This window comes from Scyliorhinus torazame, chromosome X (assembly GCF_047496885.1).
Source record: "Scyliorhinus torazame isolate Kashiwa2021f chromosome X, sScyTor2.1, whole genome shotgun sequence".
Taxonomy (NCBI): domain Eukaryota; kingdom Metazoa; phylum Chordata; class Chondrichthyes; order Carcharhiniformes; family Scyliorhinidae; genus Scyliorhinus; species Scyliorhinus torazame.
In genome coordinates this window covers 3,419,499-3,447,087 of record NC_092738.1, presented here as the reverse complement: position 1 = coordinate 3,447,087, position 27,589 = coordinate 3,419,499, and the positions used below count along the sequence as shown (strand labels likewise).

General features: G+C 55.5%; 1 protein-coding gene across 1 annotated transcript in view; it reads right to left on the bottom strand.

The window, feature by feature from the left end:
* LOC140405325 (kinesin heavy chain-like) overlaps nt 1-27,589 on the bottom strand; it is a 157,060-nt gene that overhangs the window by 20,812 nt on the left and 108,659 nt on the right. The window contains exon 7 of the mRNA XM_072493616.1: nt 12,550-12,766. Within this exon, the coding sequence (XP_072349717.1) occupies nt 12,550-12,766 (217 nt within the window). The remainder of the gene's footprint in view (nt 1-12,549; nt 12,767-27,589) is intronic.

Here is a 27,589-nt window from a genome sequence, read left to right as displayed (position 1 = left end):
GGTTAGGTGGATTGGCCGTGCTAAATTGTGCCTTAGTGTCCAAAGATGTACATGTTAGGTGGATTGGCCGTGTTAAATTGTCCCTTAGTGTCCAAAGATGTACAGGTTAGGTGGATTGGCCGTGATAAATTGTCCCTTAGTGTCCAAAGATGTGCAGGTTAGGTGGATTGGCCGTGTTACATTGTCCCTTAGTGTCAAAGATGTACAGGTTAGGTGGATTGGCCGTGTTAAATTGTCCCTAAGTGTCCAAAGATGTACAGTATAGGTGGATTGGCCGTGCTAAATTGTGCCTTAGTGTCCAAAGATGTACAGGTTAGGTGGATTGGCCGTGATAAATTGTCCCTTAGTGTCCAAAGATGTGCAGGTTAGGTGGATTGGCCGTGTTAAATTGTCCCTTAGTGTCCAAAGATATGCAGGTTAGGTGGATTGGCCGTGTTACATTGTCCCTTAGTGTCCAAAGATGTGCAGGTTAGGTGGATTGGCCGTGATAAATTGTCCCTTAGTGTCCAAAGATGTGCAGGTTAGGTGGATTGGCCGTGTTACATTGTCCCTTAGTGTCCAAAGATGTGCAGGTTAGGTGGATTGGCCGTGCTAAATTGTCCCTTAGTGTCCAAAGATGTACAGGTTAGGTGGATTGGCCGTGCTAAATTGCCCCTTAGTGTCCAAAGATGTGCAGGTTAGGTGGATTGGCCGTGCTAAATTGTCCCTTAGTGTCCAAAGATGAGCAGGTTAGGTGGATTGACCGTGATAAATTGTCCCTCAGTGTCCAAAGATGTGCAGCTTAGGTGGATTGGCCGTGTTAAATTGTCCCTTAGTGTCCAAAGATGAGCAGGTTAGGTGGATTGACCGTGTTAAATTGTCCCTTAGTGTCCAAAGATGTGCAGGTTAGGTGGATTGGCCGTGTTAAATTGTCCCTCAGTGTCCAAAGATGTGCAGGTTAGGTGGATTGGCCGTTTTAAATTGTCCCTTAGTGTCCAAAGATGTGCAGGTTAGGTGGATTGGCCGTGTTAAATTGTCCCTTCGTGTCCAAAGATGAGCAGGTTAGGTGGATTGACCGTGTTAAATTGTCCCTTAGTGTCCAAAGATGTGCAGGTTAGGTGGATTGGCCGTGTTAAATTGTCCCTCAGTGTCCAAAGATGTGCAGGTTAGGTGGATGAGCCATGCTAAATTGTGCCTTAGTGTCCAAAGATGTACTGGTGAGGTGGATTGGCCGTGTTAAATTGTCCCTTAGGGTCCAAAGATGTGCAGGTTAAGTGGATTGGCCGTGCTAAATTGTCCCTTAGTGTCCAAAGATGTGCAGGTTAGGTGGATTGGCCGTGCTAAATTGTCCCTTAGTGTCCAAAGATGTACAGGTGAAGTGGATTGGCCGTGCTAAATTGTCCCTTAGTGTCCAAAGATGTGCACGTTAGGTGGTTTGGCCGTGTTAAATTGTCCCTTGGTGCCCAAAGATGTGCAGGTTAGGTGGATTGGCCGTGCTAAATTTTCCCTTAGTGTCCAAAGATGTGTAGGTTAGGTGGATTGGCCGTGCTAAATTGTCCCTTAGTGTCCAAAGATGTGTAGGTTAGGTGGATTGGCCGTGTTAAATTGTCCCTTAGTGCCCAAAGATGTGCAGGTTAGGTGGATTGGCCGTGTTAAATTGTCCCTTAGTGTCCAAAGATGTGCAGGTTAGGTGGATTGGCCGTGTTAAATTGTCCCTTAGTGTCCAAAGATGTACAGGTTAGGTGGATTGGCCGTGTTAAATTGTCCCTCAGTGTCCAAAGATGTGCAGGTTAGGTGGATTAGCCGTGCTAAATTGTCCCTTAGTGTCCAAAGATGTACAGGTTAGGTGGATTGGCCGTGTTAAATTGTGCCTTAGTGTCCAAAGATGTGCATGTTAGGTGGATTGGCCGTGTTAAATTGTCCCTTAGTGTCCAAAGATGTGCAGGTTAAGTGGATTGGCCGTGCTAACTTGTCCCTTAGTGTCCAAAGATGTGCAGGTTAGGTGGATTGGCCGTGCTAAATTGTCCCTTAGTGTCCAAAGATGTGCAGCTTAGGTGGATTGGCCGTGTTAAATTGCCCTTAGTGTCCAAAGATGTGCAGGTTAGGTGGATTGGCCGTGCTAAATTGTCCCTTAGTGTCCAAAGATGTGCAGGTTAGGTGGATTGGCCGTGTTAAATTGCCCTTAGTGTCCAAAGATGTGCAGGTTAGGTGGATTGGCCGTGTTAAATTGCCCTTAGTGTCCAAAGATGTGCAGGTTAGGTGGATTGGCCGTGTTAAATTGTCCCTTAGTGTCCAAAGATGTGCAGGTTAGGTGGATTGGCCGTGCTAAATTGTCCCTTAGTGTCCAAAGATGTACAGGTTAGGTGGATTGGCCGTGTTAAATTGCCCTTAGTGTCCAAAGATGTGCAGGTTAGGTGGATTGGCCGTGATAAATTGTCCCTTAGTGTCCAAAGATGTACAGGTTAGGTGGATTGGCCGTGTTAAATTGTGCCTTAGTGTCCAAAGATGTACATGTTAGGTGGATTGGCCGTGCTAAATTGTCCCTTAGTGTCTAAAGATGTGCAGGTTAGGTGGATTGGCCATGTTAAATTGTCCCTTAGTGTCCAAAGATGTGCAGGTTAGGTGGATTGGCCGTGTTAAATTGTCCCTTAGTGTCCAAAGATGTACAGGTTAGGTGGATTGGCCATGTTAAATTGTGCCTTAGTGTCCAAAGATGTACAGGTTAGGTGGATTTGCCGTGTTAAATTGTCCCTTAGTGTCCAAAGATGTGCGGGTTAGGTGGATAGGCCGTGCTAAATTGTCCCTCAGTGTCCAAAGATGTGCTGGTTAGGTCGATTGGCCGTGCTAAATTGTCTCTTAGTGTCCAAAGATGTGCGGGTTAGGTGGATTGGCCGTGCTAAATTGTCCCTTAGTGTCCAAAGATGTGCAGGTTAGGTGGATTGGCCATGCTAAATTGTCCCTTAGTGTCCAAAGATGTGCAGGTTAGGTGGATTGGCCGTGTTAAATTGTCCCTTAGTGTCCAAAGATGTGCTGGTTAGGTCGATTGGCCGTGCTAAATTGTCCCTTAGTGTCCAAAGATGTGCGGGTTAGGTGGATTGGCCGTGCTAAATTATCCCTTAATGTCCAAAGATGTGCAGGTTAGGTGGATTGGCCGTGTTAAATTGTCCCTTAGTTTCCAAAGATGTGCAGGTTAGGTGGATTGGCCGTGCTAAATTGTCCCTTAGTGTCAAAGATGTACAGGTTAGGTGGATTGGCCGTGTTAAATTGTCCCTAAGTGTCCAAAGATGTACAGGTTAGGTGGATTGGCCGTGTTAAATTGTCCCTAAGTGTCCAAAGATGTACTGGTTAGGTGGATTGGCCGTGCTAAATTGTCCCTTAGTGTCAAAGATGTACAGGTTAGGTGGATTGGCCGTGTTAAATTGTCCCTAAGTGTCCAAAGATGTACAGGTTAGGTGGATTGGCCGTGTTAAATTGTCCCTTAGTGTCCAAAGATGTTCAGGTTAGGTGGATTGGCCGTGATAAATTTTCCCTTCGTGTCCAAAGATGTGCAGGTTAGGTGGATTGGCCGTGTTAACTTGTCCCTTAGTGTCCAAAGATGTACAGGTTAGGTGGATTGGCCGTGTTAAATTGTCCCTTAGTGTCCAAAGATGTGCAGGTTAGGTGGATTGGCCGTGTTAAATTGTCCCTTACTGTCCAAAGATGTTCAGGTTAGGTGGATTGGCCGTGCTAAATTGTGCCTTAGTGTCCAAAGATGTACATGTTAGGTGGATTGGCCGTGTTAAATTGTCCCTTAGTGTCCAAAGATGTACAGGTTAGGTGGATTGGCCGTGATAAATTGTCCCTTAGTGTCCAAAGATGTGCAGGTTAGGTGGATTGGCCGTGTTACATTGTCCCTTAGTGTCAAAGATGTACAGGTTAGGTGGAGTGGCCGTGTTAAATTGTCCCTAAGTGTCCAAAGATGTACAGTATAGGTGGATTGGCCGTGCTAAATTGTGCCTTAGTGTCCAAAGATGTACAGGTTAGGTGGATTGGCCGTGATAAATTGTCCCTTAGTGTCCAAAGATGTGCAGGTTAGGTGGATTGGCCGTGTTAAATTGTCCCTTAGTGTCCAAAGATATGCAGGTTAGGTGGATTGGCCGTGTTACATTGTCCCTTAGTGTCCAAAGATGTGCAGGTTAGGTGGATTGGCCGTGATAAATTGTCCCTTAGTGTCCAAAGATGTGCAGGTTAGGTGGATTGGCCGTGTTACATTGTCCCTTAGTGTCCAAAGATGTACAGGTTAGGTGGATTGGCCGTGCTAAATTGTCCCTTAGTGTCCAAAGATGTACAGGTTAGGTGGATTGGCCGTGCTAAATTGCCCCTTAGTGTCCAAAGATGTGCAGGTTAGGTGGATTGGCCGTGCTAAATTGTCCCTTAGTGTCCAAAGATGAGCAGGTTAGGTGGATTGACCGTGATAAATTGTCCCTCAGTGTCCAAAGATGTGCAGCTTAGGTGGATTGGCCGTGTTAAATTGTCCCTTAGTGTCCAAAGATGAGCAGGTTAGGTGGATTGACCGTGTTAAATTGTCCCTTAGTGTCCAAAGATGTGCAGGTTAGGTGGATTGGCCGTGTTAAATTGTCCCTCAGTGTCCAAAGATGTGCAGGTTAGGTGGATTGGCCGTTTTAAATTGTCCCTTAGTGTCCAAAGATGTGCAGGTTAGGTGGATTGGCCGTGTTAAATTGTCCCTTCGTGTCCAAAGATGAGCAGGTTAGGTGGATTGACCGTGTTAAATTGTCCCTTAGTGTCCAAAGATGTGCAGGTTAGGTGGATTGGCCGTGTTAAATTGTCCCTCAGTGTCCAAAGATGTGCAGGTTAGGTGGATGAGCCATGCTAAATTGTGCCTTAGTGTCCAAAGATGTACTGGTGAGGTGCATTGGCCGTGTTAAATTGTCCCTTAGGGTCCAAAGATGTGCAGGTTAAGTGGATTGGCCGTGCTAAATTGTCCCTTAGTGTCCAAAGATGTGCAGGTTAGGTGGATTGGCCGTGCTAGATTGTCCCTTAGTGTCCAAATATGTACAGGTGAAGTGGATTGGCCGTGCTTAATTGTCCCTTAGTGTCCAAAGATGTGCACGTTAGGTGGTTTGGCCGTGTTAAATTGTCCCTTGGTGCCCAAAGATGTGCAGGTTAGGTGGATTGGCCGTGCTAAATTTTCCCTTAGTGTCCAAAGATGTGTAGGTTAGGTGGATTGGCCGTGCTAAATTGTCCCTTAGTGTCCAAAGATGTGTAGGTTAGGTGGATTGGCCGTGTTAAATTGTCCCTTAGTGCCCAAAGATGTGCAGGTTAGGTGGATTGGCCGTGTTAAATTGTCCCTTAGTGCCCAAAGATGTACAGGTTAGGTGGATTGGCCGTGTTAAATTGTCCCTTAGTGTCCAAAGATGTACAGTATAGGTGGATTGGCCGTGTTGTCCCTCAGTGTCCAAAGATGTGCAGGTTAGGTGGATTGGCCGTGCTAAATTGTCCCTTAGTGTCCAAAGATGAGCAGGTTAGGTGGATTGACCGTGTTAAATTGTCCCTTAGTGTCCAAAGATGTGCAGGTTAGGTGGATTGGCCGTGTTAAATTGTCCCTTAGTGTCCAAAGATGTACAGGTTAGGTGGATTGGCCGTGTTAAATTGTCCCTCAGTGTCCAAAGATGTGCAGGTTAGGTAGATTAGCCGTGCTAAATTGTCCCTTAGTGTCCAAAGATGTACAGGTTAGGTGGATTGGCCGTGTTAAATTGTGCCTTAGTGTCCAAAGATGTGCATGTTAGGTGGATTGGCCGTGTTAAATTGTCCCTTAGTGTCCAAAGATGTGCAGGTTAAGTGGATTGGCCGTGCTAACTTGTCCCTTAGTGTCCAAAGATGTGCAGGTTAGGTGGATTGGCCGTGCTAAATTGTCCCTTAGTGTCCAAAGATGTGCAGGTTAGGTGGATTGGCCGTGCTAAATTGCCCCTTAGTGTCCAAAGATGTGCAGGTGAGGTGGTTTGGCCGTGTTAAATTGTCCCTTAGTGTCCAAAGATGTGCAGGTTAGGTGGATTGGCCGTGTTACATTGTCCCTTAGTGTCAAAGATGTACAGGTTAGGTGGATTGGCCGTGTTAAATTGTCCCAAAGTGTCCAAAGATGTACAGTATAGGTGGATTGGCCGTGCTAAATTGTGCCTTAGTGTCCAAAGATGTACATGTTAGGTGGATTGGCCGTGTTAAATTGTCCCTTAGTGTCCAAAGATGTACAGGTTAGGTGGATTGGCCGTGATAAATTGTCCCTTAGTGTCCAAAGATGTGCAGGTTAGGTGGATTGGCCGTGTTACATTGTCCCTTAGTGTCCAAAGATGTGCAGGTTAGGTGGATTGGCCGTGCTAAATTGTGCCTTAGTGTCCAAAGATGTGCAGGTTAGGTGGATTGGCCGTGCTAAATTGTCCCCGAGTGTCCAAAGATGTGCAGGTTAGGTGGATTGGCCGTGTTAAATTGTCCCTTAGTGTCCAAAGATGTGCAGGTTAGGTGGATTGGCCGTGCTAAATTGTCCCTTAGTGTCCAAAGATGTACAGGTTAGGTGGATTGGCCGTGCTAAATTGCCCCTTAGTGTCCAAAGATGTGCAGGTTAGGTGGATTGGCCGTGCTAAATTGTCCCTTAGTGTCCAAAGATGAGCAGGTTAGGTGGATTGACCGTGATAAATTGTCCCTTAGTGTCCAAAGATGTGCAGGTTAGGTGGATTGGCCGTGTTAAATTGTCCCTCAGTGTCCAAAGATGTGCAGGTTAGGTGGATTGGCCGTGTTAAATTGTCCCTTAGTGTCCAAAGATGTGCAGGTTAGGTGGATTGGCCGTGTTAAATTGTCCCTTCGTGTCCAAAGATGAGCAGGTTAGGTGGATTGACCGTGTTAAATTGTCCCTTAGTGTCCAAAGATGTGCAGGTTAGGTGGATTGGCCGTGTTAAATTGTCCCTCAGTGTCCAAAGATGTGCAGGTTAGGTGGATGAGCCATGCTAAATTGTGCCTTAGTGTCCAAAGATGTACTGGTGAGGTGGATTGGCCGTGGTAAATTGTCCCTTAGTGTCCAAAGATGTGCAGGTTAAGTGGATTGGCCGTGCTAAATTGTCCCTTAGTGTCCAAAGATGTGCAGGTTAGGTGGATTGGCCGTGCTAAATTGTCCCTTAGTGTCCAAAGATGTACAGTTGAAGTGGATTGGCCGTGCTAAATTGTCCCTTAGTGTCCAAAGATGTACAGGTTAGGTGGTTTGGCCGTGTTAAATTGTCCCTTAGTGCCCAAAGATGTGCAGGTTAGGTGGATTGGCCGTGCTAAATTGTCCCTTAGTGTCCAAAGATGTGTAGGTTAGGTGGATTGGCCGTGCTAAATTGTCCCTTAGTGTCCAAAGATGTGTAGGTTAGGTGGATTGGCCGTGCTAAATTGTCCCTTAGTGTCCAAAGATGAGCAGGTTAGGTGGATTGACCGTGTTAAATTGTCCCTTAGTGTCCAAAGATGTGCAGGTTAGGTGGATTGGCCGTGTTAAATTGTCCCTTAGTGTCCAAAGATGTACAGGTTAGGTGGATTGGCCGTGTTAAATTGTCCCTCAGTGTCCAAAGATGTGCAGGTTAGGTGGATTAGCCGTGCTAAATTGTCCCTTAGTGTCCAAAGATGTACAGGTTAGGTGGATTGGCCGTGTTAAATTGTGCCTTAGTGTCCAAAGATGTGCATGTTAGGTGGATTGGCCGTGTTAAATTGTCCCTTAGTGTCCAAAGATGTGCAGGTTAGGTGGATTGGCCGTGCTAAATTGTCCCTTAGTGTCCAAAGATGTGCAGGTTGGGTGGATTGGCCATGCTAAATTGTCCCTTAGTGTCCAAAGATGTGCACGTTAGGTGGTTTGGCCGTGTTAAATTGTCCCTTAGTGTCCAAAGATGTGCAGGTGAGGTGGATTGGCCGTGTTAAATTGTCCCTTAGTGTCCAAAGATGTACAGGTTAGGTGGATTGGCCGTGTTAAATTGTCCCTTTGTGTCCAAAGATGTGCAGGTTAGGTGGATTGGCCGTGCTAAATTGTCCCTTCGTGTCCAATGATGTGCAGGTTAGGTGGATTGGCCGTGTTAAATTGTCCCTCAGTGTCCAAAGATGTACAGGTTAGGTGGATTGGCCGTGCTAAATTGTCCCTTAGTGTCCAAAGATGTACAGGTTAGGTGGATTGGCCGTGTATAAATTGTCCCCGAGTGTCCAAAGATGTGCAGGTTCGGTGGATTGGCCGTGTTAAATTGTCCCTCAGTGTCCAAAGATGTACAGGTTAGGTGGATTGGCCGTGCTAAATTGTCCCTCAGTGTCCAAAGATGTACAGGTTAGGTGGATTGGCCGTGCTAAATTGTCCCTTAGTGTCCAAAGATGTGCAGGTTAAGTGGATTGGCCGTGCTAAATTGTGCCTTATGTCCAAAGATGTGCAGGTTAGGTGGATTAGCCGTGCTAAATTGTGCCTTAGTGTCCAAAGATGTACTGGTGAGGTGGATTGGCCGTGTTAAATTGTCCCTTAGTGGCCAAAGATGTGCAGGTTAGGTGGATTGGCCGTGTTAAATTGTCCCTTAGTGCCCAAAGATGTGCAGGTTAGGTGGATTGGCCGTGTTAAATTGTCCCTTAGTGTCCAAAGATGTGCAGGTTAGGTGGATTGGCCGTGTTAAATTGTCCCTTCGTGTCCAAAGATGAGCAGGTTAGGTGGATTGACCGTGTTAAATTGTCCCTTAGTGTCCAAAGATGTGCAGGTTAGGTGGATTGGCCGTGTTAAATTGTCCCTTAGTGTCCAAAGATGAGCAGGTTAGGTGGATTGACCGTGATAAATTGTCCCTTAGTGTCCAAAGATGTGCAGGTTAGGTGGATTGGCCGTGTTAAATTGTCCCTCAGTGTCCAAAGATGTGCAGGTTAGGTGGATTGGCCGTGTTAAATTGTCCCTTAGTGTCCAAAGATGTGCAGGTTAGGTGGATTGGCCGTGTTAAATTGTCCCTTCGTGTCCAAAGATGAGCAGGTTAGGTGGATTGACCGTGTTAAATTGTCCCTTAGTGTCCAAAGATGTGCAGGTTAGGTGGATTGGCCGTGTTAAATTGTCCCTCAGTGTCCAAAGATGTGCAGGTTAGGTGGATGAGCCATGCTAAATTGTGCCTTAGTGTCCAAAGATGTACTGGTGAGGTGGATTGGCCGTGTTAAATTGTCCCTTAGTGTCCAAAGATGTGCAGGTTAAGTGGATTGGCCGTGCTAAATTGTCCCTTAGTGTCCAAAGATGTGCAGGTTAGGTGGATTGGCCGTGCTAAATTGTCCCTTAGTGTCCAAAGATGTACAGTTGAAGTGGATTGGCCGTGCTAAATTGTCCCTTAGTGTCCAAAGATGTACAGGTTAGGTGGTTTGGCCGTGTTAAATTGTCCCTTAGTGCCCAAAGATGTGCAGGTTAGGTGGATTGGCCGTGCTAAATTGTCCCTTAGTGTCCAAAGATGTGTAGGTTAGGTGGATTGGCCGTGCTAAATTGTCCCTTAGTGTCCAAAGATGTGTAGGTTAGGTGGATTGGCCGTGCTAAATTGTCCCTTAGTGTCCAAAGATGAGCAGGTTAGGTGGATTGACCGTGTTAAATTGTCCCTTAGTGTCCAAAGATGTGCAGGTTAGGTGGATTGGCCGTGTTAAATTGTCCCTTAGTGTCCAAAGATGTACAGGTTAGGTGGATTGGCCGTGTTAAATTGTCCCTCAGTGTCCAAAGATGTGCAGGTTAGGTGGATTAGCCGTGCTAAATTGTCCCTTAGTGTCCAAAGATGTACAGGTTAGGTGGATTGGCCGTGTTAAATTGTGCCTTAGTGTCCAAAGATGTGCATGTTAGGTGGATTGGCCGTGTTAAATTGTCCCTTAGTGTCCAAAGATGTGCAGGTTAGGTGGATTGGCCGTGCTAAATTGTCCCTTAGTGTCCAAAGATGTGCAGGTTGGGTGGATTGGCCATGCTAAATTGTCCCTTAGTGTCCAAAGATGTGCACGTTAGGTGGTTTGGCCGTGTTAAATTGTCCCTTAGTGTCCAAAGATGTGCAGGTGAGGTGGATTGGCCGTGTTAAATTGTCCCTTAGTGTCCAAAGATGTACAGGTTAGGTGGATTGGCCGTGTTAAATTGTCCCTTTGTGTCCAAAGATGTGCAGGTTAGGTGGATTGGCCGTGCTAAATTGTCCCTTCGTGTCCAATGATGTGCAGGTTAGGTGGATTGGCCGTGTTAAATTGTCCCTCAGTGTCCAAAGATGTACAGGTTAGGTGGATTGGCCGTGCTAAATTGTCCCTTAGTGTCCAAAGATGTACAGGTTAGGTGGATTGGCCGTGTATAAATTGTCCCCGAGTGTCCAAAGATGTGCAGGTTCGGTGGATTGGCCGTGTTAAATTGTCCCTCAGTGTCCAAAGATGTACAGGTTAGGTGGATTGGCCGTGCTAAATTGTCCCTCAGTGTCCAAAGATGTACAGGTTAGGTGGATTGGCCGTGCTAAATTGTCCCTTAGTGTCCAAAGATGTGCAGGTTAAGTGGATTGGCCGTGCTAAATTGTGCCTTATGTCCAAAGATGTGCAGGTTAGGTGGATTAGCCGTGCTAAATTGTGCCTTAGTGTCCAAAGATGTACTGGTGAGGTGGATTGGCCGTGTTAAATTGTCCCTTAGTGGCCAAAGATGTGCAGGTTAGGTGGATTGGCCGTGTTAAATTGTCCCTTAGTGCCCAAAGATGTGCAGGTTAGGTGGATTGGCCGTGTTAAATTGTCCCTTAGTGCCCAAAGATGTGCAGGTTAGGTGGATTGGCCGTGTTGTCCCTCAGTGTCCAAAGATGTGCAGGTTAGGTGGATTGGCCGTGCTAAATTGTCCCTTAGTGTCCAAAGATGAGCAGGTTAGGTGGATTGACCGTGTTAAATTGTCCCTTAGTGTCCAAAGATGTGCAGGTTAGGTGGATTGGCCGTGTTAAATTGTCCCTTAGTGTCCAAAGATGTACAGGTTAGGTGGATTGGCCGTGTTAAATTGTCCCTCAGTGTCCAAAGATGTGCAGGTTAGGTGGATTAGCCGTGCTAAATTGTCCCTTAGTGTCCAAAGATGTACAGGTTAGGTGGATTGGCCGTGTTAAATTGTCCCTTAGTGTCCAAAGATGTACAGGTTAGGTGGATTGGCCGTGTTAAATTGTGCCTTAGTGTCCAAAGATGTGCATGTTAGGTGGATTGGCCGTGTTAAATTGTCCCTTAGTGTCCAAAGATGTGCAGGTTAAGTGGATTGGCCGTGCTAACTTGTCCCTTAGTGTCCAAAGATGTGCAGGTTAGGTGGATTGGCCGTGCTAAATTGTCCCTTAGTGTCCAAAGATGTGCAGGTTGGGTGGATTGGCCATGCTAAATTGTCCCTTAGTGTCCAAAGATGTGCACGTTAGGTGGTTTGGCCGTGTTAAATTGTCCCTTAGTGTCCAAAGATGTGCAGGTGAGGTGGATTGGCCGTGTTAAATTGTCCCTTAGTGTCCAAAGATGTACAGGTTAGGTGGATTGGCCGTGTTAAATTGTCCCTTTGTGTCCAAAGATGTGCAGGTTAGGTGGATTGGCCGTGCTAAATTGTCCCTTCGTGTCCAATGATGTGCAGGTTAGGTGGATTGGCCGTGTTAAATTGTCCCTCAGTGTCCAAAGATGTACAGGTTAGGTGGATTGGCCGTGCTAAATTGTCCCTTAGTGTCCAAAGATGTACAGGTTAGGTGGATTGGCCGTGTATAAATTGTCCCCGAGTGTCCAAAGATGTGCAGGTTCGGTGGATTGGCCGTGTTAAATTGTCCCTCAGTGTCCAAAGATGTACAGGTTAGGTGGATTGGCCGTGCTAAATTGTCCCCGAGTGTCCAAAGATGTGCAGGTTAGGTGGATTGGCCGTGTTAAATTGTCCCTTCGTGTCCAAAGATGTACAGGTTAGGTGGATTGGCCGTGTTAAATTGTCACTTAGTGTCCAAAGATGTACAGGTTAGGTGGATTGGCCGTGCTAAATTGTGCCTTATGTCCAAAGATGTGCAGGTTAGGTGGATTAGCCGTGCTAAATTGTGCCTTAGTGTCCAAAGATGTACTGGTGAGGTGGATTGGCCGTGTTAAATTGTCCCTTAGTGTTCAAAAATGTGCTGGTTAGGTGGATTGGCCATGCTAAATTGTCCCTTAGTGTCCAAAGATGTGCAGGTTAAGTGGATTGGCCGTGTTAAATTGTCCCTTTGTGTCCAAAGATGTACAGGTTAGGTGGATTGGCCGTGCTAAATTGTCCCTTAGTGTCCAAAGATGTGCAGGTTAGGTGGATTGGCCGTGTTAAATTGCCCCTTAGTGGCCAAAGATGTGCAGGTTAGGTGGATTGGCCGTGTTAAATTGTCCCTTAGTGTCCAAAGATGTGCAGGTTAGGTGGATTGGCCGTGCTAAATTGTCCCTTAGTGTCCAAAGATGTGCAGGGTAGGTGGATTGGCCGTGTTAAATTGTCCCTTAGTGTCCAAAGATGTGCAGGTTAGGTGGATTGGCCGTGCTAAATTGTCCCTTAGTGTCCAAAGATGCCCCCCCCCCCCCCTCCACCCGGGGCAGGGCTCGGCTCACCGATCTGGGCGGAGTGCGACCGCCTCGGCACGCCCTTGGCGCGCACCACCTCCTTGATGCGATCCACCTCCAGCTGGTAGCGGCGCCGGTCCTTCATGGCCCCCTCCTTGGCCTCCTTCAGTGCGCCCTCCAGCGCCTTGACTCGCTCAGCTGTAGCCCGAAGTCGTTTCTCCAGCTTCGGGAGCTCGCAACGAAGGTCTGCATTGTCACGAACCAGCTGCGTCCAGGGTGGCGTTTTTTGCGGAGGTGGGGGAGGAGGGGGGGGGGGGGGTGGGGGGACGGGACACAGAAAGGAAAAGCGTTCGGTCAACGGGCCCGTAAAACATTCGGCGGAAATTCCAACCCTTTGATCACCCTGAGCACGTTACTTTTGGTTGCGGAGGATGGCGAGGTCGGGTTCCCCGGGCGCGGAGGCGCGTCGCTGCATTCCCCATCGTGGCGCCCCGCCCAATCGGATGTGGCCAACCGGCCCTCCCCCCCCCCCCCCCCCCTGCCACCACTGCGGTGCGAATTGTTGCGAGGGTCTGCGAACTGCGTATCCTCCCATGGTACCAGGAGGCGCGCCAAGCGAAACGTTCTCGGCGACGTCCGAGCCCCCTGCCATCAATCGACCCATCATTTGGAGGTCCGGTCTATCCGTACTTTGTCAAATAGCTCAGTCTTCTTGTTACTCTGCCGCGCACACCCGACGTCCCCCGCTTTCCCTCCCAAGCACCCCCGGGTCTCCCCGCGCGTGGCAACCCCGACCCTCCGAATCGAGACCCCCCCCCCAACCCCACCCCCGCCCAGCCTCTCGTTCCCAACCCCGCCCCCGCAGAGGAGACGCGTGGGAGCGGCAGGAACTCCACAACCCCTCGCCGGGTCGACCCCCACCCCCCCACTCGATGATACGTCGGCCGTTCCTTCACCGTCGCCGGGTCAGATCACGCCCCCCCCCCCCCCACCTGCTCCCCCCACCAGGATGGCTGTGCGCAGTCGCTCCATACAGGAGCAACGCCATAGAGGGGGCTGCAGGCACGAGGGGGGGGGGGGATGTGGGGAGCTGTTGGCGGGCGTGGTCTTCAGCTGAGTTGGAGTGAGAGGGGGGGAGAGATACTAACCTGGATGGAGGGGGCAGGTTAGAGCTATTCGATATATTGAGGCGTGAAATCCCACAGTCTCTGAGTACAGAATATTTGTATTTCGGGAACAGGAGGATCCCATTCAGCCCCTCCTCCTCCTCGAGCCTGTGACACAGGAACAGGAGGATCCCATTCAGCTCCCTCCTCGAGCCTGTTACACAGGAACAGGAGGATCCCATTCAGCCCCCTCCTCGAGCCTGTTACACAGGAACAGGAGGATCCCATTCAGCCCCCTCCTCCTCCTCGAGCCTGTGACACGGGAACAGGAGGATCCCATTCAGCCCCCTCCTCGAGCCTGTTACACAGGAACAGGAGGATCCCATTCAGCCTCCTCCTCGAGCCTGTTACACAGGAACAGGAGGATCCCATTCAGCCCCCTCCTCCTCCTCGAGCCTGTTACATAGGAACAGGAGGATCCCATTCAGCCCCTCTCGAGCCTGTGACACAGGAACAGGAGGTTCCCATTCAGCCCCCTCCTCCTCCTCGAGCCTGTTACACAGGAACAGGAGGATCCCATTCAGCCCCCTCTTCCTCCTCGAGCCTGTTACACAGGAACAGGAGGATCCCATTCAGCCCCCTCCTCGAGCCTGTTACACAGGAACAGGAGGATCCCATTCAGCCCCCTCTTCCTCCTCGAGCCTGTTACACAGGAACAGGAGGATCCCATTCAGCCCCCTCCTCGAGCCTGTTACACAGGAACAGGAGGATCCCATTCAGCCCCCTCCTCCTCCTCGAGCCTGTGACATGGGAACAGGAGGTTCCCATTCAGCCCCTCTCGAGCCTGTTACACAGGAACAGGAGGATCCCATTCAGCCCCCTCCTCCTCCTCGGGCCTGTTACACAGGGACAGGAGGATCCCATTCAGCCTCCTCCTCGAGCCTGTTACACAGGAACAGGAGGATCCCATTCAGCCCCCTCCTCCTCCTCGAGCCTGTTACACAGGAACAGGAGGATCCCATTCAGCCCCCTCCTCCTCCTCGAGCCTGTTACACAGGAACAGGAGGATCCCATTCAGCCCCTCCTCCTCCTCGAGCCTGTGACATGGGAACAGGAGGTTCCCATTCAGCCCCTCTCGAGCCTGTTACACAGGAACAGGAGGATCCCATTCAGCCCCCTCCTCCTCCTCGAGCCTGTTACACAGGAACAGGAGGATCCCATTCAGCCCCCTCCTCCTCGAGCCTGTTACACAGGAACAGGAGGATCCCATTCAGCCCCCTTCTCGAGCCTGTTACACAGGAACAGGAGGATCCCATTCAGCCCCCTCCTCCTCCTCGAGCCTGTGACACGGGAACAGGAGGTTCCCATTCAGCCCCCTCCTCCTCCTCGAGCCTGTTACACAGGAACAGGAGGATCCCATTCAGCTCCCTCCTCCTCCTCGAGCCTGTTACACAGGAACAGGAGGATCCCATTCAGCCCCTCCTCGAGCCTGTTACACAGGAACAGGAGGATCCCATTCAGCCCCCTCCTCCTCGAGCCTGTGACACGGGAACAGGAGGTTCCCATTCAGCCCCTCTCGAGCCTGTGACACGGGAACAGGAGGAGCCCATTCGATCCAGGGGTACTTGCAGGTGGAGGTGTCCGTTGTGTCTGGCGCCATCGAGTTGGTGGTGTGTTGGGAAGGTGCTATCGAACGTGTCCAGCCATGGTCTATCTACACCCTCCCCTTGGTGGAGCCCACCAGGCTGAGGCTCCGTTCAACATGACGTGTTTACATAGGCAGCACCCAGCTGGGGATTTGCCCCCTCTGCCCCCTCGACAGGAGGTGAGTTACTGTCCGCAGGATTCCCAGCCTCTGACCTGCTCTGGGAGCCGCGGTATTTATCCAGCTGGGTCCAGTTCAGCTTCTCATCAATGGTAACCCCCCCAGGATGTCGATAGTGGTGAGGGATTCATCGACGATAATGACCTGGAGTGTCGAGGGGGGAGGGGGCGAGGATTCCCAGCCTACGACCTGCTCTGGGAGCCGCGGTATTTATCCAGCTGGGTCCAGTTCAGTTTCTCGTCAATGGTAAACCCCCGGGATGTCGACAGTGGTGAGGGATTCGTCGACGGTAATGACATTGAATAGCGAGAGGCGATGGTTAGATCCTCTCTTGTAGGAGGTGGTCACTGCCGGGCCCTTGTGTGGCCCGAATGTAACTCGCCCCTTTGTCAGCCCCAAGCCCGGATCGTCCCCAGACCAATCTCGCTGCATTCGGACTTGTCAATGTGGGGTGTTGATACCAAGAATGAAATGAAAATCGCTTGTTGTCGCGAGTAGGCTTCAAATGAGGTTACGGTGAAAAGCCCCTAGTCGCCACATTCCGGCGCCCGCTCGGGGGGGGCTGGTACGGGAACTGAACCGTGCTGCTGGCCTGCCTTGGTCTGCTTTCAAAGCCAGCGATTTAGCCCTGTGCTAAACCAGCCCACTGGCGGAGGGGCCCCGAGAAGACGCAGAACAGGTAGAAGGGGCAAAGAGACTATTTGATAAGACTGGAAGCGAAGGATGGAACAGATTCCCGGGACACCTCCCGGACACAGCCCGTCCCCGTCACCTTGGCGTTCGTGTGGCTGCGTTTCCAATCGTTACAGGTGGGGGAAATGAAAGACAGAGAGATGCACGTTACAACAGACCACATGCACCCTGCTGGACCACGGGCGAGCCACGAGGAACCCAGAACTCGCAAAGTCAAATGCAAACTCGAGACGGCGAGCGATAGGGTTTTGCAAGCGGGAGAGGCCATCGCCACGAAGCAGCCATGCAGGGGGACAAGGCTGAGGGGGCCGTGGGTGTGCTGTCGGTGAGAGCCGGAATGGTGGGAGGGTCAGTGCTGAGGGAGCTCCGCACGGTGGGAGGGTAGGTGCTGAGGGAGCGCCGCACTGTGGGAGGGTCGGTCCTGAGGGAGCTCCGCACTGTGGGAGGGTCGGTGCTGAGGGAGCTCCGCACTGTGGGAGGGTCGGTGCTGAGGGAGCGCCGCACTGTGGGAGGGTCAGTGCTGAGGGAGCGCCTCACTGTGGGAGGGTCAGTGCGGAGGGAGCTCCGCACTGTGGGAGAGTCGGTGCTGAGGGAGCTCCGCACTGTGGGAGGGTCAGTGCTGAGGGAGCGCCTCACTGTGGGAGGGTCAGTGCTGAGGGAGCGCCTCACTGTGGGAGGGTCAGTGCGGAGGGAGCTCCGCACTGTGGGAGAGTCGGTGCTGAGGGAGCTCCGCACTGTGGGAGGGTCGGTGCTGAGGGAGCGCCGCACTGTGGGAGGGTCAGTGCTGAGGGAGCGCCTCACTGTGGGAGGGTCAGTGCGGAGGGAGCTCCGCACTGTGGGAGAGTCGGTGCTGAGGGAGCTCCGCACTGTGGGAGGGTCAGTGCTGAGGGAGCGCCGCACGGTGAGAGTGTCAGTGCTGAGGGAGCGCCGCACTGTGGGAGGGTCAGTGCGGAGGGAGCTCCGCACTGTGGGAGAGTCGGTGCTGAGGGAGCTCCGCACTGTGGGAGGGTCAGTGCTGAGGGAGCTCCGCACTGAGGGAGGGTCAGTGCTGAGGGAGCACTGCACTGTGGGAGGGTCAGTGCTGAGGGAGCTCCGCACTGTGGGAGGGTCAGTGCTGAGGGAGCGCCGCGTTGTGGGAGGGTCAGTGCTGAGGGAGCTCCGCACTGTGGGAGGGTCGGTGCTGAGGGAGCTCCGCACTGTGGGAGGGTCGGTGCTGAGGGAGCGCCGCACTGTGGGAGGGTCAGTGCTGAGGGAGCGCCTCACTGTGGGAGGGTCAGTGCGGAGGGAGCTCCGCACTGTGGGAGAGTCGGTGCTGAGGGAGCTCCGCACTGTGGGAGGGTCGGTGCTGAGGGAGCGCCGCACTGTGGGAGGGTCAGTGCTGAGGGAGCGCCTCACTGTGGGAGGGTCAGTGCGGAGGGAGCTCCGCACTGTGGGAGAGTCGGTGCTGAGGGAGCTCCGCACTGTGGGAGGGTCAGTGCTGAGGGAGCGCCGCACGGTGAGAGTGTCAGTGCTGAGGGAGCGCCGCACTGTGGGAGGGTCAGTGCGGAGGGAGCTCCGCACTGTGGGAGAGTCGGTGCTGAGGGAGCTCCGCACTGTGGGAGGGTCAGTGCTGAGGGAGCTCCGCACTGAGGGAGGGTCAGTGCTGAGGGAGCACTGCACTGTGGGAGGGTCAGTGCTGAGGGAGCGCCGCACTGTGGGAGGGTCGGTGCTGAGGGAGCGCCGCACTGTGGGAGGGTCAGTGCTGAGGGAGCGCCTCACTGTGGGAGGGTCAGTGCTGAGGGAGCGCCGCACGGTGAGAGTGTCAGTGCTGAGGGAGCGCCGCACTGTGGGAGGGTCAGTGCGGAGGGAGCTCCGCACTGTGGGAGAGTCGGTGCTGAGGGAGCTCCGCACTGTGGGAGGGTCAGTGCTGAGGGAGCGCCGCACTGTGGGAGGGTCGGTGCTGAGGGAGCTCCGCACTGTGGGAGGGTCAGTGCTGAGGGAGCTCCGCACTGTGGGAGGGTCGGTGCTGAGGGAGCTCCGCACTGTGGGAGGGTCAGTGCTGAGGGAGCGCCGCACTGTGGGAGGGTCAGTGCTGAGGGAGCGCCTCACTGTGGGAGGGTCAGTGCGGAGGGAGCTCCGCACTGTGGGAGAGTCGGTGCTGAGGGAGCTCCGCACTGTGGGAGGGTCAGTGCTGAGGGAGCGCCGCACGGTGAGAGTGTCAGTGCTGAGGGAGCGCCGCACTGTGGGAGGGTCAGTGCGGAGGGAGCTCCGCACTGTGGGAGAGTCGGTGCTGAGGGAGCTCCGCACTGTGGGAGGGTCAGTGCTGAGGGAGCTCCGCACTGAGGGAGGGTCAGTGCTGAGGGAGCACTGCACTGTGGGAGGCTCAGTGCTGAGGGAGCGCCGCACTGTGGGAGGGTCGGTGCTGAGGGAGCGCCGCACTGTGGGAGGGTCAGTGCTGAGGGAGCGCCTCACTGTGGGAGGGTCAGTGCTGAGGGAGCGCCGCACGGTGAGAGTGTCAGTGCTGAGGGAGCGCCGCACTGTGGGAGGGTCAGTGCGGAGGGAGCTCCGCACTGTGGGAGAGTCGGTGCTGAGGGAGCTCCGCACTGTGGGAGGGTCAGTGCTGAGGGAGCGCCGCACTGTGGGAGGGTCGGTGCTGAGGGAGCTCCGCACTGTGGGAGGGTCAGTGCTGAGGGAGCGCCGCACTGTGGGAGGGTCAGTGCTGAGGGAGCGCCGCACTGTGGGAGGGTCAGTGCTGAGGGAGCGCCGCACTGTGGGAGGGTCAGTGCTGAGGGAGCTCCGCACTGTGGGAGGGTCAGTGCTGAGGGAGCGCCGCACTGTGGGAAGGTCAGTGCTGAGGGAGCTCCGCACTGTGGGAGGGTCAGTGCTGAGGGAGCACTGCACTGTGGGAGGGTCAGTGCTGAGGGAGCTCCGCACTGTGGGAGAGTCGGTGCTGAGGGAGCTCCGCAATGTGGGAGGGTCAGTGCTGAGGGAGCGCCGCACTGTGGGAGGGTCAGTGCTGAGGGAGCGCCGCACTGTGGGAGGGTCAGTGCTGAGGGAGCTCCGCACTGTGGGACGGTCAGTGCTGAGGGAGCGCCGCACTGTGGGAAGGTCAGTGCTGAGGGAGCTCCGCACTGTGGGAGGGTCAGTGCTGAGGGAGCACTGCACTGTGGGAGGGTCAGTGCTGAGGGAGCTCCGCACTGTGGGAGAGTCGGTGCTGAGGGAGCTCCGCACTGTGGGAGGGTCAGTGCTGAGGGAGTGCCGCACTGTGGGAGGGTCAGTGCTGAGGGAGTGCCGCACTGTGGGAGGGTCAGTGCTGAGGGAGCGCCGCACTGTGGGAGGGTCGGTGCTGAGGGAGCGCCGCACTGTGGGAGGGTCGGTGCTGAGGGAGCTCCGCACTGTGGGAGGGTCAGTGCTGAGGGAGCGCCGCACTGTGGGAGGGTCAGTGCTGAGGGAGCGCCGCACTGTGGGAGGGTCAGTGCTGAGGGAGCGCCGCACTGTGGGAGGGTCAGTGCTGAGGGAGCGCCGCACTGTGGGAGGGTCAGTGCTGAGGGAGCTCCGCACTGTGGGAGAGTCGGTGCTGAGGGAGCGCCGCACTGTGGGAGGGTCAGTGCTGAGGGAGCGCCGCACTGTGGGAGGGTCAGTGCTGAGGGAGCGCCGCACTGTGGGAGGGTCAGTGCTGAGGGAGCTCCGCACTGTGGGAGGGTCAGTGCTGAGGGAGCGCCGCACTGTGGGAGGGTCAGTGCTGAGGGAGCGCCGCACTGTGGGAGGGTCAGTGCTGAGGGAGCTCCGCACTGTGGGAGGGTCAGTGCTCAGGGAGTGCTGCACTGTGGGAGGGTCAGTGCTGAGGGAGCGCCGCACTGTGGGAGGGTCAGTGCTGAGGGAGCGCTTCACAGCGGGAGGGTCGGTGCTGAGGGAGCTCCGCACTGTGGGGGGGATCAGTGCTGAGGGAGCTCCGCACTGTGGGAGGGTCAGTGCTGAGGGAGCTCCGCACTGTGGGAGGGTCAGTGCTGAGGGAGCGTCGCACTGAGGGAGGGTCAGTGCTGAGGGAGGGTCGGTGCTGAGGGAGATCCGCACTGTGGGTGGGTCAGTGCTGAGGGAGCGTCGCACTGAGGGAGGGTCAGTGCTGAGGGAGGGTCGGTGCTGAGGGAGCTCCGCACTGTGGGAGGGTCAGTGCTGAGGGAGCGTCGCACTGAGGGAGGGTCAGTACTGAGGGAGGGTCAGTGCTGAGGGAGGGTCAGTGCTGAGGGAGATCCGCACTGTGGGAGGGTCAGTGCTGAGTGAGCGCCGCACTGTGGGAGGGTCAGTGCTGAGGGAGCACCGCACTGTGGGAGGGTCGGTGCTGAGGGAGCACCGCACTGTGGGAGGGTCAGTGTTGAGGGAGCGCCGCACTGTGGGAGGGTCGGTGCTGAGGGAGATCCGCACTGTGGGAGGGTCAGTGCTGAGGGAGCTCCGCACTGTGGGAGGGTCGGTGCTGAGGGAGCACCGCACTGTGGGAGGGTCAGTGCTGAGGGAGCTCCGCACTGTGGGAGTGTCAGTGCTGAGGGAGCTCCGCACTGTGGGAGGGTCAGTGCTGAGGGAGCTCCGCACTGTGGGAGGGTCAGTGCTGAGGGAGCGCCCCACTGTGGGAGGGTCGGTGCTGAGGGAGCACCGCACTGTGGGAGGGTCAGTGCTGAGGGAGCTCCGCACTGTGGGAGGGTCAGTGCTGAGGGAGCTCCGCACTGTGGGAGGGTCAGTGCTGAGGGAGCGCCGCACTGTGGGAGGGTCAGTGCTGAGGGAGCGCCGCACTGTGGGAGGGTCAGTGCTGAGGGAGCGCCGGACTGTGGGAGGGTCAGTGCTGAGGGAGCACCGCACTGTGGGAGGGTCAGTGCTGAGGGAGCGCCGCACTGTGGGAGGGTCAGTGCTGAGGGAGTGCCGCACTGTGGGAGGGTCAGTGCTGAGGGAGTGCCGCACTGTGGGAGGGTCGGTGCTGAGGGAGCTCCGCACTGTGGGAGGGTCGGTGCTGAGGGAGCGCCGCACTGTGGGAGGGTCAGTGCTGAGGGAGTGCCGCACTGTGGGAGGGTCAGTGCTGAGGGAGTGCCGAACTGTGGGAGGGTCGGTGCTGAGGGAGCTCCGCACTGTGGGAGGGTCGGAGCTGAGGGAGCGCCGCACTGTGGGAGGGTCAGTGCTGAGGGAGCTCCGCACTGTGGGAGGGTCAGTGCTGAGGGAGCTCCGCACTGTGGGAGGGTCAGTGCTGAGGGAGCGCCGCACTGTGGGAGGGTCAGTGCTGAGGGAGCGCCGCACTGTGGGAGGGTCGGTGCTGAGGGAGCTCCGCACTGTGGGGGGGGGGTCAGTGCTGAGGGAGCTCCGCACTGTGGGAGGGTCAGTGCTGAGGGAGCTCCGCACTGTGGGAGGGTCAGTGCTGAGGGAGCTCCGCACTGTGGGAGGGTCAGTGCTGAGGGAGCGCCGCACTGTGGGAGGGTCAGTGTTGAGGGAGCGCCGCACTGTGGGAGTGTCAGTGCTGAGGGAGCTCCGCATTGTGGGAGGGTCGGTGCTGAGGGAGCTCCGCACTGTGGGAGGGTCAGTGCTGAGGGAGCTCCACACTGTGGGAGGGTCAGTGCTGAGGGAGCGCCGCACTGCGGGAGGGTCAGTGCTGAGGGAGCTCCGCACTGTGGGAGGGTCAGTGCTGAGGGAGCGCCGCACTGTGGGAGGGTCGGTGCTGAGGGAGCTCCGCACTGTGGGAGGGTCGGTGCTGAGGGAGCGCCGCACTGTGGGAGGGTCAGTGCTGAGGGAGCGCCGCACTGCGGGAGGGTCAGTGCTGAGGGAGCTCCGCACTGTGGGAGGGTCAGTGCTGAGCGAGCTCCGCACTGTGGGAGGGTCAGTGCTGAGGGAGCGCCGCACTGTGGGAGGGTCAGTGCTGAGGGAGTGCCGCACTGTGGGAGGGTCAGTGCTGAGGGAGCGCCGCACTGTGGGAGGGTCAGTGCTGAGGGAGCGCCGCACTGTGGGAGGGTCAGTGCTGAGGGAGCTCCGCACTGTGGGAGGGTCAGTGCTGAGGGAGTGCCGCACTGTGGGAGGGTCGGTGCTGAGGGAGCGCCGCACTGTGGGTGGGTCAGTGCTGAGGGAGCGCCGCACTGTGGGAGGGTCAGTGCTGGGGGGACGACAGAGACAGTAAAGATTTGCAGCAGCCACAGGCCAGGCAGACACAAGATAGTCACATGAAAAGCCACAGAGGGAGGAGGAGGAGGAGGAGTGGGGTCGCAGAAGGGGGTGGGTTGCGGGGAAGCAGGGGAGGATGCGGGCTAGAGGGGAAAGGGGGGGGGGGGAAAACACAGGTACCTTATTATGCCAATGCATCACCTAGCCCATCAGAGGCAGGGGGGAGGGGGCGAGCGGGGTGGGGAGGGGAGGGGGTGGGGTAGAGGGAGGGGAGGGGAACACGGGACGGAAACGAAATAAGGGGGGAAAAAAAAGAGGGTCAGTCACAGGGCCCAGCAGAAATGGCTCAGAGCGGAGAACACGCAGTCCGCGCCTCGAGACACCCCTCCCCATCTCTGTAACCTCCTCCAGCCCCCTACACCACTCCCCATCTCTGTAACCTCCTCCAGCCCCTACACCCCTCCCTATCTCTGTAACCTCCTCCAGTCCCTACACCCCTCCCTATCTCTGTAACCTCCTCCAGTCCCTACACACCTCCCTATCTCTGTAACCTCCTCCAGCCCCTACACCCCTCCCTATCTCTGTAACCTCCTCCAGCCCCTACACCCCTCCCTATCTCTGTAACCTCCTCCAGCCCCTACACCCCTCCCTATCTCTGTAACCTCCTCAAGGCCCTACACCCCTCCCTATCTCTGTAACCTCCTCCAGCCCCCTACACCCATCCCTATCTCTGTAACCTCCTCCAGCCCCCGACACCCCTCCCTATCTCTGTAACCTCCTCCAGCCCCCTACACCCCTCCCTATCTCTGTAACCTCCTCCAGCCCCTACAACCCTCCCCATCTCTGTAACCTCCTCCAGCCCCTACAACCCTCCCCATCTCTGTAACCTCCTCCAGCCCCTACAACCCTCCCCATCTCTGTAACCTCCTCCAGCCCCTACAACCCTCCCCATCTCTGTAACCTCCTCCAGCCCCTACACCCCTCCCTATCTCTGTAACCTCCTCCAGCCCCCTACACCCCTCCCGATCTCTGTAACCTCCTCCAGCCCCTACACCCCTCCCTATCTCTGTCACCTCCTCCAGCCCCCTACAACCCTCCCTATTTCGGTAACCTCCTCCAGCCCCTACACCCCTCCCTATCTCGGTAACCTCCTCCAGCCCCCTACACCCCTCCCTATCTCTGTAACCTCCTCCAGCCCCCGACACCCCTCCCCATCTCTGTAACCTCCTCCAGCCCCCCTACACCCTCCCTATCTCTGTAACCTCCTCCAGCACCTACACCCCTCCCTATCTCTGTAACCTCCTCCAGTCCCCCTACACCCCTCCCTATCTCTGTAACCTCCTCCAGTCCCTACACATCTCCCTATCTCTGTAACCTCCTCCAGCGCCTACACCCCTCCCTATCTCTGTAACCTCCTCCAGTCCCTACACACCTCCCTATCTCTGTAACCTCCGCCAGCCCCTACACCCCTCCCTAACTCTGTAACCTCCTCCAGCCCCCTACACCCCTCCCTATCTCTGTAACCTCCTCCAGCCCCCTACAACCCTCCCTATCTCTGTAACCTCCTCCAGTCCCCCCACACCCCTCCCTATCTCTGTAACCTCCTCCAGTCCCCACACACCCCTCCCTATCTCTGTAACCTCCTCCAGCCCCCTACAACCCTCCCTATCTCTGTAACCTCCTCCAGCCCCCTACAACCCTCCCTATCTCTGTAACCTCCTCCAGCCCCCTACAACCCTCCCTATCTCTGTAACCTCCTCCAGCCCCCTACAACCCTCCCTATCTCTGTAACCTCCTCCAACCCCCTACAACCCTCCCTATCTCTGTAACCTCCTCCAGCCCCCTACAACCCTCCCTATCTCTGTAACCTCCTCCAGCCCCCTACAACCCTCCCTATCTCTGTAACCTCCTCCAGTCCCCCCACACCCCTCCCTATCTCTGTAACCTCCTCCAGTCCCCCCACACCCCTCCCTATCTCTGTAACCTCCTCCAGCCCCCTACAACCCTCCCTATCTCTGTAACCTCCTCCAGCCCCCTACAACCCTCCCTATCTCTGTAACCTCCTCCAGCCCCCTACAACCCTCCCTATCTCTGTAACCTCCTCCAGTCCCCCCACACCCCTCCCTATCTCTGTAACCTCCTCCAGTCCCCCCACACCCCTCCCTATCTCTGTAACCTCCTCCAGCCCCCTACAACCCTCCCTATCTCTGTAACCTCCTCCAGCCCCCTACAACCCTCCCTATCTCTGTAACCTCCTCCAGTCCCCCCACACCCCTCCCTATCTCTGTAACCTCCTCCAGTCCCCCTACAACCCTCCCTATCTCTGTAAACTCCTCCAGCCCCCTACACCCCTCCCTATCTCTGTAACCTCCTCCAGCCCCGACACCCCTCCCTATCACTGTAACCTCCTCCAGCCCCTACAACCCTCCCTATCTCTGTAACCTCCTCCAGTCCCCCTACACCCCTCCCTATCTCTGTAACCTCCTCCAGTCCCCCTACACCCCTCCCTATCTCTGTAACCTCCTCCAGCCCCCCTACACCCCTCCCTATCTCTGTAACCTCCTCCAGTCTCCTACACCCCTCCATATCTCTGTAACCTCCTCCAGCCCCCTACACCCCTCCCCATCTCTGTAACCTCCTCCAGTCCCCCACACCCTCCCTATCTCTGTAACCTCCTCCAGTCCCCCTACACCCCTCCCTATCTCTGTAACCTCCTCCAGCCCCCTACACCCCTCCCTATCTCTGTAACCTCCTCCAGCCCCCCTACACCCCTCCCCATCTCTGTAACCTCCTCCAGCCCCCTACACCCCTCCCTATCTCTGTAACCTCCTCCAGTCCCCTACAACCCTCCCTATCTCTGTAACCTCCTCCAGCATCTACACCCCTCCCTATCTCTGTAACCTCCTCCAGCCCCCTACACCCCTCCCTATCTCTGTAACCTCCTCGACTCCCCCGACACCCATCCCTATCTCTATAACCTCCTCCAGTCCCCTACACCCCTCCCTATCTCTGTAACCTCCTCCAGCCCATACAACCCTCCCTATCTCTGTAACGTCCTCCAGCCCCCTACACCCCTCCCTATCTCTGTAACCTCCTCCAGCCCCCCTACACCCCTCCCTACCTCTGTAACCTCCTCCAGTCCCCTACACCCCTCACTATATCTGTAACCTCCTCCTGCCCCTACACCCCTCCCTATCTCTGTAACCTCCTCCAGCCCCTACAAACCTCCCTACCTCTGCAACCTCCTCCAGTCCCCTACACCCCTCCCTATCACTGTAACCTCCTCCAGCCCCTACACCCCTCCCTATCTCTGCAACCACCTCCAGTCCCCTACACCACTCCCTATCTCTGTAACCTCCTCCAATCCCCTACAACCCTCCCTATCTCTGTAACCTCCTCCAGTCCCCTACACCCCTCCCTATCACTGTAACCTCCTCCAGCCCCTACACCCCTCCCTATCTCTGCAACCACCTCCAGTCCCCTACACCCCTCCCTATCACTGTAACCTCCTCCAGCCCCTACACCCCTCCCTATCTCTGCAACCACCTCCAGTCCCCTACACCACTCCCTATCTCTGTAACCTCCTCCAATCCCCTACAACCCTCCCTATCTCTGTAACCTCCTCCAGCCCACTACACCCCTCCCTATCTCTGTAACCTCCTCCAGCCCCCGACAGCCCTCCCTCTCGCTGTAACCTCCTCCAGCCCCCCTACACCCTCCCTATCTCTGTAACCTCCTCCAGCCCCCTACACCCCTCCCTATCTCTGTAACCTCCTCCAGCCCCCTACACTCTCCATATCTCTGTAACCTCCTCCAGCCCCCTACACCCCTCCCTATCACTGTAACCTCCTCCAGCCCTCTACACCCCTCCCTATCTCTGTAACCTCCTCCAGTCCCCTACACCCCTCCCTATCTCTGTAACCTCCTCCAGTCCCCTACACCCCTCCCTATCTCTGTAACCTCCTCCAGCCCACTACAACCCTCCCTATCTCTGTAACCTCCTCCAGCCCCCTCACCCCTCCCTATCTCTGTAACATCCTCCAGTCCCCTACACCCCTCCCTATCTCTGTAACCTCCTCCAGCCCCCTACACCCCTCCCTATATCTGTAACCTCCTCCAGCCCCCTACACCCCTCCCTATCTCTGTAACCTCCTCCTGCCCCCTACAACCCTCCCTATCTCTGTAACCTCCTCCAGCCCCCTACAACCCTCCCTATCTCTGTAAACTCCTCCAGCCCCCTACAACCCTCCCTATCTCCGTAACCTCCTCCAGCCCCCTACACCCCTCCCTATCTCTGTAACCTCCTCCAGCCCCTACTCCCTCCCTATCTCTGTAACCTCCTCCAGCCCCCTACACCCCTCCCTATCTCTGTAACCTCCTCCAGCCGCTACACCCTCCCTATCTCGGTAACCTCCTCCAGGCCCCTACACCCCTCCCTATCTCTGTAACCTCCTCCAGTCCCCGACACCTTCCTATCTCTGTAAGCTCCTCCAGCCCCCCTACACCCTCCCTATCTCTGTAACCTCCTCCAGCCCCCTACACCCCTCCCTATCTCTGTAACCTCCTCCAGCCCCTACACCCTCCCTATCTCTGTAACCTCTTCCAGGCCCCTACACCCCTCCCTATCTCTGTAACCTCCTCCAGCCCCCGACACCCTCCCTATCTCTGTAACCTCCTCCAGCCCCCCTACACCCTCCCTATCTCTGTAACCTCCTCCTGCCCCTACACCCCTCCCTATCTCTGTCACCTCCTCCAGGCCCCTACACCCCTCCCTATCTCTGTAACCTCCTCCAGCCCCCGACACCCTCCCTATCTCTGTAACCTCCTCCAGCCCCCCTACACCCTCCCTATCTCTGTAACCTCCTCCAGCCCCTACACCCCTTCCTATCTCTGTAACCTCCTCCAGCCCCCTACACCCCTCCCTATCTCTGTAACCTCCTTCATCCCCCTACACCCCTCCGTATCTCTGTAACCTCCTTCATCCCCCTACACCCTCCCTATCTCTGTAACCTCCTCCAGTCCCCTACACCCGTCCCTATCTCTGTAACCTCATCCTGTGCCCTACACCCCTCCCTATCTCTGTAACCTCCTCCAGCCCCCTACACCCCTCCTTATCTCTGCAACCTCCTCCAGCCCCTACACCCCTCCCTATCTCTGTAACCTCCTCCAGCCCCTCTACACCCTCCCTATCTCTGTAACCTCCTCCAGCCCCCTACACCCCTCCTTATCTCTGTAACCTCCTCCAGCCCCCTACACCCCTCCCCATCTCTGTACCCTCCTCCAGTACCCTACACCCTCCCTATCTCTGTAACCTCCTCCAGCCCCCTGCACACCTCCCTATCTCTGTAACGTC